The sequence below is a fragment of the Oxyura jamaicensis genome, chromosome 16 (genome assembly GCF_011077185.1).
Source record: "Oxyura jamaicensis isolate SHBP4307 breed ruddy duck chromosome 16, BPBGC_Ojam_1.0, whole genome shotgun sequence".
Classification (NCBI taxonomy): Eukaryota; Metazoa; Chordata; class Aves; order Anseriformes; family Anatidae; genus Oxyura; species Oxyura jamaicensis.
Window position 1 is genome coordinate 343,479 of NC_048908.1, and position 11,361 is coordinate 354,839.

At 52.0% G+C, this 11,361-nt stretch overlaps 2 protein-coding genes across 4 annotated transcripts; one reads left to right on the forward strand and one right to left on the reverse strand.

Moving 5' to 3' along the window:
* Positions 1–916: 916 nt before the first annotated feature.
* On the forward strand, positions 917–4,719 carry LOC118175183 (C-type lectin domain family 2 member D-like). 3 transcript variants are annotated; one of them, XM_035341155.1, is made up of 6 exons: positions 917–921; positions 1,644–1,735; positions 2,887–2,985; positions 3,503–3,675; positions 4,085–4,191; positions 4,495–4,719. In XM_035341155.1, the coding sequence occupies exons 2-6, from the start codon at positions 1,678–1,680 to the stop codon at positions 4,658–4,660; spliced, it is 603 nt and encodes a 200-aa protein (XP_035197046.1). In that variant the 5' UTR covers positions 917–921; positions 1,644–1,677; the 3' UTR covers positions 4,661–4,719. The 3 variants fall into 3 exon arrangements, with proteins under 3 accessions (XP_035197046.1, XP_035197045.1, XP_035197047.1); XM_035341154.1 differs by lacking the exon at positions 917–921 and having other exon boundaries at positions 1,613–1,735; XM_035341156.1 differs by lacking the exons at positions 917–921; positions 4,085–4,191; positions 4,495–4,719 and adding an exon at positions 3,798–4,074 and having other exon boundaries at positions 1,613–1,735; positions 3,503–3,764.
* Positions 4,720–6,378: 1,659 nt separating this feature from the next.
* On the reverse strand, positions 6,379–10,066 carry LOC118175186 (C-type lectin domain family 2 member D-like). The gene is made up of 5 exons (XM_035341160.1): positions 9,875–10,066; positions 8,069–8,176; positions 7,744–7,901; positions 7,535–7,644; positions 6,379–7,445 (listed from the first exon to the last, which is right to left on the reverse strand). The coding sequence occupies exons 1-5, from the start codon at positions 9,933–9,935 to the stop codon at positions 7,328–7,330; spliced, it is 555 nt and encodes a 184-aa protein (XP_035197051.1). The 5' UTR covers positions 9,936–10,066; the 3' UTR covers positions 6,379–7,327.
* Between the last annotated feature and the right edge of the window lie 1,295 nt (positions 10,067–11,361).

Below are 11,361 nucleotides of genomic sequence, written 5' to 3' on the forward strand. Positions count from 1 at the left end.
AGAAATATTACACGTATATATAGAAATATTACATGTATATATAGAAAAATACTACATATAGAAAAAGAATACTACATAAACATACATAAACACTACCTATATACATTCAATTCTATGAATTTAATACATATATTAATTCTCTGATTAAAATAGTGTATAGCTATTACATATATAGAGAGAAAAATTCTATGTATGTCTCTATATAAATACTACGTGTATAAATCTATAAATATTATGTGTATACCTCTATATAAACACTCTGTGCATATATCTCTATATAAACATTATTTATATCTCTATACAAATACTATGTGTATATATCTCTGATTCTATGATATGAAAGCTATGTGTACATATATAAATACTAAATAGAATACTACATATTATATAGGGAGAAATACTACATATAGAGAAAGAAAAATACTACATATATATAAATTATTACGTGTATATAAATTGCTACATATATATAAATTACTACGTATATATAAATTATTACATATAAATTACTACGTATATAAAATTACTACGTATATAAAAATTACTACGTATGTATAAATTACTACGTATATATAAAACAGTATATATATATTAAATTGTATAAATTAAGTATATATATTAATTCTATGATTAAAATACTATATAAATATACGCTATGTATAAAAATAAATACTTATATATTTATAGTAACCCCCACGGAGTGGAGGTGGCGAGAGCAGAGCTGGGGGGGGGGGCAGAGGAGCAGCTGCTTCCTCCTCAAATGGGGCTTGTGGGCATCTCCCCACCAGCTGCACGGCCCCTTCCCCAGCTGGATCCTCTGGAAAATCCCCCAGAAAAAAAGAAAAAAAAGGTTTATTTGGCACAAGGCTTCGCATTTCAAACAGTAGGAGAGCGCCCAGCAATCCAACCAGCAGGACACAGGTACTGGGGGTGGGGGGGTCAGGCTTGGAAGTGGGGGGGGAGAATTAATTGCAAGGGGAAAATAAATGAGTTGCAATTCTCTCTCTCTTTTTTTTTTTTTTCTTCCTGTAAATCATTTTCCCCAGCAAGGGGAAAAATTGAATTTCAGGGTGAAAAAAAAATGAATTGTAGTGAAAAAAATCAGTTGTAAAGGAGGGGAAACCGACTGCAAGGGGGGGAAATCAAGTGGGGGAGAATCAATCGCAGGGGAGGGGAAATAATTACAAGTGGAAAAATTAATTGCAAAGAGGGGAATTGATTTGAAGGGGGAGGGAAGTTAATTGCAGGGGAAAAATTAATTGCAGGGGGGAATTAATTGCTGGGAAGGGGAAATTGGATGGGGAAAGCTCTAATTGCGAGAGGAAAACTCTAATTACAGGGGGAGAATTGTGATTTGGGGGGGGGGGGGGTGCTTAATTCCCCCCACAAATTGGAACAAAATTCTTTCTTTCGCAAAGCCTTCACCCATCCCCGGCAAGGCTGAGGTGTAAAGGCGGTGTAAAATTAACATCGGAGGGAGAGGAAATCCCCTTTTTCTTTGACTTGTTGCAATGAGTTTGGCTTGAGCTTGGATGGACCTCGAGGACGACCATGATTTGAGAATCAGATGGAGAGAGCCCCCCAAAAAACACGTCTTTGGGTGGGTCATAGCTTCTGATGGGCGAAATCTTCTGGTTTTGCAGGTGCCCCATCGCGACCCCACCTGCGTCCCCCGGAATGAAGGAAACGAGGGAATATCCCGGCTTTTTGGGCACGGAAAGAAGCAAGCGGGGAGGTAACTGCAGAGCACTGGCCCCAGGAAGGCTTTCTTCTGCCTTCTCTAATCTGAGAACAAAAACGAGCTGATGTAAGGCTGAGGGGGTGGGAAGAAAAACTGAGTCTTGGGTTTTTGTAGCACTTCCCTCGAGGGGAATTTTTCTGTAGCTCAGTGAGCACCAGGTGGAATTTTGCTAAACGGTCACATTTTGGAAGGTTTTAGTTATGAATCCTCTGTGAGTCAGTGTTTCTTTTGTCTTCACCCCCTGGTTCTCAACTAAAGAATAAAGAGATGTTGGTAGAGAAGAAGGGTGAAAAGACCAAAAAAAAGAGCATGGAATTAGGTAAATTAACATATTAACGAACCTCTGCCTTCCTTTCTTCAACGCTGCCTTATTTTGGTTCACCTGACCCCCTCCCATTTCCACCATCCTCTTGGTAGACCAAAGCAGGAGGGAAAGGGGATTTGGGGTCTTTCCAGTTGGCCCAATTGACTTGGAGCCATGGTTTTTCTATTGGTACATTTGGTGTCAGAATTATTGTCTAAAATGATTTCTATTTTGGTGCACGGGGAAGGGAAAAGAAGAGAGGGAAGGAGGGCTTGTCGCATGAGATGTGGTTCATGTGACGATAAGCAAGGGGGAGGAAACAAAGGCAAACCCCCTAGGAAACAGAAGTTTCTTTGAGCAGAGGTTAAGATAAGAGCGTGTTCTCTATCAGAAGACCCAGCGATGGGCTGAGCATGACTCAAGTCATTCGCGAGACCCAAAGCATCTCGGTTCGGGTTGTGAAAGAAGTCCCCTGAGCTGTAATGACGAAGCAGAACCCAGAAATTCAGACGAAATTGCTTGTGGGTACGGTGCAGGCATTTCAGAGCAGAGGTTTGCAGCTAGAGCTGGGGAAAAGACAATGTTCCCCTCCTAAGGAAGAGTATCCAAGAAGGAAACCCCCATAATTTTATTCTTCATGGGGAAGAATTCAAAACTCTGTGCTGTTTCTCACCCCAAATGATAGTGAGTACACCCAAGGTAGGGAAGGGACTGACCCTTCCTCTTCCTCCTTGAGCAAAAGGAGGCAAAAAAACACATCTTAGGGGTCAATTCCCTGGGCCTGGAGTGTGCTGTTGCCCTTGATGCTCCCAGAAGGTGTTGAAGGTCTCTTCTCCTGCAGGTTCCAGCCTGGAGATGAAGCCGGGGGCACGCGTTGCCTGCCAGGTCACCACGGCAGTGGTGTTCCTGGTTCTGCTCGTCACCGCCATCGCTTTTGCAGGTGAGTGTTGAGGTGCTCATCACGGAGACGACGTCTCTGTGCCCTCCCCAAGACGCTTTGGGTCACTGCACTTGTGCCAAGTCCACCTCCGTGCTCCTGACGAAGACAAAATCGAGGCCAGGAGGTGTCCCCTCCAGGTGAGGGACATTTCAACGAGCGCAGAAACCCAGAAAGCCAAACCCATCTCCTCTGTGGCATCATTCGTTAAAAAACAGATCATCAGACTTTACCCAAAAGGGTTTCTTTGGCAAAGAAGGGGCTGCTGGTTGGCCAAGCAGCAAGAGACGTTGGCACAAGTCCCACCAAGCCAAGAAGGCTGCGGGAACAAGAGAAACGCCTTCTCTCTCCTTTGCCCCTCGCTGCTTTGGCATTAACGATGGATAGAGAAACCTTAGGGCACGTTTAGGCATAGGACCTTTTGGAAATCCTCCTAAAACCCACGTCCTTGGTGGCCTGTTTTCTGCTTTGAAGGCACGGCCCCCACATTTCTTGTCCCCCTCTGCTCTATCGATGACAGTGCACGCTTTTCAACCTCGCCCCCAGCCCTGTCCTCGTTGTCCGTTCGACTGGATCGGGTATCGAGGAAAATGCTACTATTTTTCGGAGGCTGAGAGGAACTGGACGTCCAGCCAGGACAACTGCTCAGCTCTCGGTGCTTCCTTGGCCATGTTTGACAGCGTGGAAGACTTGGTATGGAAACCCCCAGAAAAGCGACCAAGGCTTTTGCCACCTTTCGGTTTCTTTGACTGCTCTTTGAGCATCTTCTTCCTAGCCCTGGGGTGAGGAGATGGGGAAAATGGTTGTTTTACGGGTCTTCTCCTCAAGCTTCTCACCAAAGCCAACCAGTGCAAGACCTGTAGCAAAAAGGGGAAAAACAGAAAAAGAAAAAAAAAAAAAAAAGAACAAAATCTAGATAATTAAGTAGGTCTCTGCCTTAAAGATTATGGGTTTCGGTAACAGGCTGAGTAATTCAAGCACCAAAGGAGCGCAGGCAACTCAGAACACGTAGATTCTTGGTTGGAGGGAGGTTTCTACAGATGACTCGCTGGGCACGTCCCAACACCCTGAGAGCTGCCCCAAAGCCTTTGTTCTTTTCCAGAGCTTCACCATGAGATATAAAGGCATCTCAGAGCATTGGGTTGGCCTTTCGCGGGACGGGGAGGAGCAACCATGGAAATGGGTGAACCACTCGCGTCCGTCCCGCCTGTGAGTCTGCAGGGTTTTCATCGTTATGGTGCTGGCTGCTGGTTCTCCAGCCCTGAAACTTGTGTTTTTTTCTGGGATTTGGGACCAGCTCTTCCAGAGGTAGCGGTGGGGCGATGAGACCTGGAGATGGCCACGTTGCTTCCAGAGCCGTTCTTTGCTTTTCCCTTTGAGTTGAGAGGTGGAAGCAGGGCCAAAACGCTGTTGGATTCCTAGTTTTGATGATTTTTTGTTCTCCTGAGAGATCGTCGATGTGATTTCTCTCCCTTTTCCTGTCTGAGTCTGGTATTTTCTTATATCCTTCAGGTTTGAGATCGGAGGAGGTGGCTTCTGTGCCTACCTGGGTGACACCGGGCTCCGCTCCTCCCAGTGCAACACGGAGAGGAACTGGGTTTGCACCAAGTCCGCGCTGCAGAGCCCAGGCAAAGGCAACAAGACGAGACGAGCTCAAAACCTTTGCATCAGCTCCTAAATACCCAAAGCAAACAGGGGAAATGAGACAAAAGCTCAGAAACTTCGAAGGAAACTCAGGGGAATTCAGCCGGGAACTGCTGAGTAGGAACTAAAGTTACTGCTTAACTTTGCAACCCCCACAGTGGCCAACTGCTGATAATTTCTCACGGCAGCACAGTCACACGTGGCAATGACTCACTCACAACGGCACCAAAACGAAATTTCAGAGCACCAAAGAAGTCACAATGCCGCCGGTGAAACCACGCGTGTGCATGCAGACGATTCACCCTAAGGAGACCTCGACATGCAGCCCTGCACGGGGGGGAAAAAAAGGTCGAATGGCACCGGAGTTGAGTTTTTCCTCATTTTTGGCAAGATAAATCAGCAGTTTTCAAGCTTGCTCGGCTGGGAAAAGCTTTCCAGTTCCTCATGAGCATGTGGAAATGGTGCGAGGATGGACGTCCGAGGGTTTTCTGGAATCTTTTGCTTTGGGAGTCTTTTGCTTTTAGGGTCTGCAGGAGAACCACGGGACATTTGCAGAGCTAACTCCATCCTGGGAAGATGTTTTTTGAGGAGCACCTCAGCTTGGGGACAGGCGGCGAAGGCGTGACGGTGAGGATTGCAGGGTTTTTAGCAGCACTCTTATTTTTGGTTGTATTTGGGAAAAAAACAGCATGAGAAACGGACTCCAGGAGCTTCAGGACTTGCTGGCTCCTCCCAGCAAGCAGCCACCTCCAAATCATGTCCACCAGTGCCACCTCCAGGACTGGGGACAGAAAAGCAAATCCTGCCGAGGAGCCTCCTCCTACAACCACCACGTGAGAAACACGACCTTTTAGCCTTGTCTGGCTTGACGCCGACTCGTATTTTGAGGGCTTTCAACGCACTTTGAGCTGTTTGCAGGAATTCTCTCAAGATGAGGTGCTGTCAGAAGCGGTGAGCAACGTGTTCGGTAACGAGTAACAACGTTGTAATTACATCTCAAAAACAGAGCCAGCCTTCATCTGGGGTTTTTCTGTTCTCTCTTTCATTATTTTGCACACTGAGAGCTACAACCTGCTTGCCCCTCCTGCTACCCGCGTGCTCCAGATGTTGTCATTAAGTCTCTTTTCCTCAAACACCGTTAATTTAGCTTTAACTTGCTCTTGCAGCCCAAACGGGGAGGATTTTGCCGCAACGGACTTGGCGCATTGCCTTCAGCCAAGCACGTAAATTCAAGGTTTGTTGTTATTCCTCCCTTTGTTACAGGCAGGGCAATTCCGTGCAATAAAAGTCTACTTTTGGTTAACAAATTCAACTCACCGGCCTGAAATCTAGCAGAAACCGCTTCACTGCGCTGCCACTTCCTGCTGGTGCAGTCTTTTCTCCAGCCTTCACAACCTGAACGTCAGGAAGTCTGGTTTACGTCAACAAAGAAGGAGGGGTTCCTGCACAAAACCCTTTTCCATCCTGAAGCACCCTTTAGCATCCTTGAGGTCTTCCAGGATCCAAAAGCAGAGAATTTCTTACTTTTTTGGCAAAGATTAGCTGCTGTTTCCCACAGGTGCTGTCCTCAAAGCAAGATTTGGGTGAGCTGCAGTGAGGTTTCCTGGGGTTTCTTAGGAAATCCTTAATGGTTTCAGGAGCTGGGGGCTTACAGGGAGAGAGTTTTCATGGAGGGGAAGAAGGGAGGGGGGTAAAACCATCACCTCGCAGTGGATCTCAGGGTAATGGAAGAGGAAATAATAACACTCAGAGCCAGGCTTTGAGAAATACTTTACTGGGAAACTATAAATGAAGTGAAAATATAAATAAAAACAGGACACAAAAATGCTGCCCATAAAGTGCAAAGATACAGAGGAACAGAAAAGCAAGCAGAAGGCACCGTTTTCTTCCACGTGCACCATCTGAAATTCACGTGGATCCGACTCCAGACTGCCTCTGCAATCCAGCCTGGGAGCCCGTGAAATGTTTGTTCGAGCACAGGAGGAACTGTAAGAGCAAGACGTTGCTCCTTGTCGAAGCAACACACCCGCTACTCACACTTCTCAGGCTAGCACCAGCAGGGGCGATGGGTTACAGCTGCTTCCCCCCCAAGTAGGAGCTCAGGGACTTCAGCCCAGGGCAGTGAGGTTGGAACAAGACGATCTTGAAGCTTTCTTCCAGCCCAAACCATTTCCAGGATCGTGTGGTTCGAAATAACCCCATCCACCCCACGATATCTTCTGCCTATGCACAATACTGATACCTCTTTGGCACAACACTGTATTTTAAAATGTTCCTCCGTTATAAAAAGTTAGCACCTTCTCCTGTGCTAAGAAAGTGCAAATTCCTTGAGAAAAGGAGCTTTAAAAGCTAAAAAGGAATTGGGCTGCCTGTTGTCAGTTACACGACGTACTACATCGCTGCTTTTCCTGATCCAGCCATGCCTCTATCATCAATATTAATGCTAGGCGTTGATAAAGACGGAGCAAAAATGTAGTGCAGAAGAGTTTGAGGTGACAAAAGCGTTTTGCAGAAGCAAGGAAACTCGCTGGTTGGAGGCAGAAAACGTGAAAAGGCTCCAAAAGCGTGTTAGCTACGTCAAAACGGCCTGAGAAATGAAGCCTGGGTCTTGTCCTGCCGTGTCAGGTTCTCAAAACGTCCACCAAGGCACCAAGATGTGAGGTATTCTCTGCACGACCCGGAGGTGCCGTGCCTGCTGGCCTCAGCGCTGCCTGCTCTGCGGCTTGGTGCAGATCCAGTGCCGCTCGCCGCTGCTGCGAGCGCTGGTGACTTTGCGGTCGTTCAGGAAAGCAAAGTCCTCACCTCCTCCGATGGGAAACCTGCAGGGGAGGCAGCGGGGTGAGCATCCTGCGTGCTTCCCGCCTCCTCGCCCCAAAACCCCCTCGCGTGCACGGCGCAACGGACTCACAAGGAGCTGTCGAATTTGGTGCCGTCGTCCCATTCCCAGCCCTGGCTCGGGGTTTGGCGGCTCAGCCCGATCCAGTGGTCAGGAAAACCTTTGTAGCGCAGCACGAAGTCCTGAAAGCGGAGGGGGAACGGGGTTGCAAGTCACCCCCCAGATCTCTGCCTCCACCCCCCCAAAAAAAAAGGGGGCCAGGAGAAAACCCCCAGTCTCACCAGCTCCTCCTTGGACTGGATCACGGCCAAGCTGGCGCCGCGCGCGCGGCAGTCGTCCCGACTCGACGTCCAGTTCTTTTCCACTTCGGAGAAGTAGAAACATTTCCTGTTGAACCCGATCCACAAATGGGGGCAGGAATACGCACATAGGGCGAGCCCTAAGGAAAAACAAATCAAGGGGGTTGGAGGAGCAAAGAAGGGGGTAGCCCCTGGGGGAGCTGGGTTGGGTATGGGCTCCTCCTCCATGCACCGAGCCCCCTTTTTTTATCCCCTCCCGCAGCTGGGGCCGCGGGGCAGAGCCACAAAACCACCCGGGAATACTCACAGATGATAATTGCGATGAGAAGCAATGCCGCTAGTATAATGGCGGCGTAGAACAGGTATCGCTTCCAGGACATGGGTCTTCTGTCCTTCCACCTAACAGGGAAAAGATCTGCAACGAAAAGAGAGGGTGAGGGGTCCCAGCGCCGTGCTGAACCCCTGGCAGCGGGGCCGAGAGAGGCCAGGCCCTCCCCCCACACCCTGCGGGTGCCGTTGGGGGTAGGGTTGGACCTCCACAGAACGTGAGGGAGTGGAAGGAACCTTGAAAGATCATCCAGTCCAATCCCCCCCGATGGAGCAGGAACACCGAAATCACGTCACAGAGGAGGGTTTGAGTATCTCTAGAGAAGGAGGCTCCACAACCCCCCTGGGCAGCCCGTTCCACGCTCTGCCACCCTCACCCCAGGAAAGTTTTGTCTCGTATTTAAGTGGCACCTCCTACGGTCCAGCTTGCACCCGCTGCCCCTTGTCCTGTCACTGGGTGTCACCGAGCCTGGCTCCTTCCTCCTGACCCTCGCCCTCCGCGTGTTTTTAAGCATCTGCTCTTCTCCAAGCTAGAACCGGATGCAATATTCCAGATGTGGTCTCACCAGGGCAGAGTAGAGGGGGAGGAGAACCTCTCTCGACCTACCAACCACCCCCGGGATGTCGTTGGCCTTTTGGCCACAAGGGCACAGCGCTGGCTCGTGGTCCTCTGACTGTCCCCCAGGTCCCTTTCCCCTATCCTGCTCTCCAGCAGTCCCCAGCTTATCCCGGTGCCTGGGGTTGTTCTTGCCCCAATGCAGGACTCTTCACCTGCCCTCATTACATTTCATTAAATTCCGTTAAATTTCTCCCCACCCAACTCCCCGGCCTGCCGAGGTCTCGCCGGGTGGCAGCACAGCCTTCCGGTGTGTCAGCCACTCCTCCCAGCTGAACCTTGTGACAAACAAAATTGAGTTTTGCAATAGAAGGTGGTTTTTGAAGTGGAAAGTTCTGCTAACCTTGCACACTCGAACGTGATTGTGTGCTATAGAAGCGGGGAGCGCGTTAAACAGGTAAGGGGAAGGGTCTGCTGCCGCAAAACAAGGAGGAGAGCTGAGAAAAGCAGGATGAGCAGAACGAAACTGGTAAAAAACAAAAATCACGGGCCCTCCAGTCACGAGAGAAGGTGGTAAAAAAATAAAATAAGGGTGGGTCTAATAAAACGGTACATTTATGGCGTAGACTTGCGTCGAGTAGGGCGTGAACCTATACTCTCAGCCAATACATAAACGGGATAAATGAGGTGTCAGGTAATAGGGAAGATGAGGTAATGATAAACTTTTACTGTGAGCTCCTGCTTGCAGGACGCCCACCATTGCAATCACGAATCAAATAGCTTCAGAGAAGATCCTGTCTGAAAATATTACTGAGATTTTTCTCACGGTGTCGTCAGCAAAGTTGCTGGCAGCGCCCTCCATACTCCTCCATTCAATCTCCTCGCGCCCTGATGCTCCTTGTGGGCGCAGTCGCCGTGGCCCTGACAACTTCCCCTCCCTGTCAGCCTCTCTTACGAGAACTGCTGGGTGCAGCCCGGTCACGCTGCTCTCCCGGGCCACCCGTGGCGAAGCAAGCGCCTGAAATCCCCCTGTAACCCACAATCGAGCGCTGGGGCTGCAGCTGCAGCAGCTCCGAGGCTGTAATCTCGCCTACTGATCTCTACCTCGGAGGTCTCTTCCGGCCTCGGTGACTCTCTGATTCCCCACGGATCTGTCGCCCTCCAAGCAGGGAGGGATCCTTAAGGAAGGATCCTTACCCAAAACCCACGCCTGCCTCGATATGGACTTACTCTCCAACACAGAGTCGTTGTCCTCGTTCTTGTTCTCATCCATGCTCAGCGTCACAGCCATATCTCAAGAGCCTCCCCCTCGGCGGCCCCCAGGGGCCAAAATCTCCAAGGGTCCTCCGGGGGCAGCTTGCGGCCGGGAACGCAGCACCCTGGGGGGGGGCCGCAACAGGGTCTGCGGAGGAAAAAGGACCTGATAGGAACGGAGAGGGACAGAAACGCGGAGTCGGAAAGGAAACGGGGGAGATAACAAGGGGAGGCAACACCGCGGCGATAAGGTGACACAGGGAGGTTCCGGAGGCTGGGAGGGGCCTGAAACACGGCCTGGGAAAAGGAGAGGCCGAGCTTGGCCGCCTCCGGCACCCCGATCCCGGCCCCGGTCCCCGATCCCGGCCCCGGCACCCCGATCCCGGCGCCCCGGCACCCCGGCGCCCCGATCCCGGCCCCGGCACCCCGGTCCCGGCGCCCCGGCACCCCGGTCCCGGCCCCGGCACCCCGATCCCGGCGCCCCGGCGCCCCGATCCCGGCACCCCGATCCCGGCGCCCCGGCGCCCCGATCCCGGCCCCGGCACCCCGATCCCGGCGCCCCGGCACCCCGGCGCCCCGATCCCGGCCCCGGCACCCCGGTCCCGGCGCCCCGGCACCCCGATCCCGGCCCCGGCACCCCGATCCCGGCGCCCCGGCGCCCCGATCCCGGCGCCCCGGCACCCCGATCCCGGCGCCCCGGCACCCCGATCCCGGCGCCCCGGCACCCCGATCCCGGCCCCGGCACCCCGATCCCGGCGCCCCGGCACCCCGATCCCGGCCCCGGCACCCCGATCCCGGCCCCTACCCACGAGGTGCTAGGCCTGGATGCTTCACTTAGACAAACCCGGAAATCCACGCACCGTAAACCGGAAATCCGCGCCCTACATGCGCCGGGAGTGGCGCATCTCCCTGTCCATAAAGCGCTGGGCGGGGCTTATCCGGGAGAAGCCCCGCCCCCGCAAGAGCCCTTAAAAGAGCTACTCACAATGTGGGGCCCCCCCCCCCAACTGTAACGCTCCCCCCGAACCCGACCTCACCGGGCGTCGGCGGTCCCTGTCGCGATCCCCGTGTCGCGATCCTGATCCCTGTCGTGGCCCCGATCCCTGTCGTGGCCCCGAGGTGGTCCCGAGGGTCCCGCTGCCTCCATGGCGGCGCAGAGCAGAGGAAAGGAGCGGTGACAGCAGCTCCAAGCGCTCGCCCGCGTGCAGCGCTGCGAGAACGCGCGCAGAGCGGTAGAAAAAAAAAGCAAAAAAAGGCAAAAAAGGCAAAAAAAACCACGATTTTTTCCCCGTCCTGCTCCATAAACAACATCCACGCCACGAGCGGGAACCTCGCAGGCGGGAGCCAATCAGTAGCCGGCAAGGGCGGGACAACGCAGGCGGCCAGCCAATCAGCGGCCGGAGGGAGACGCCCCGCCCCCGTGGCCGCTGTGAGGAGAGCTCCCGGCCGCCATTTTGGGGGGG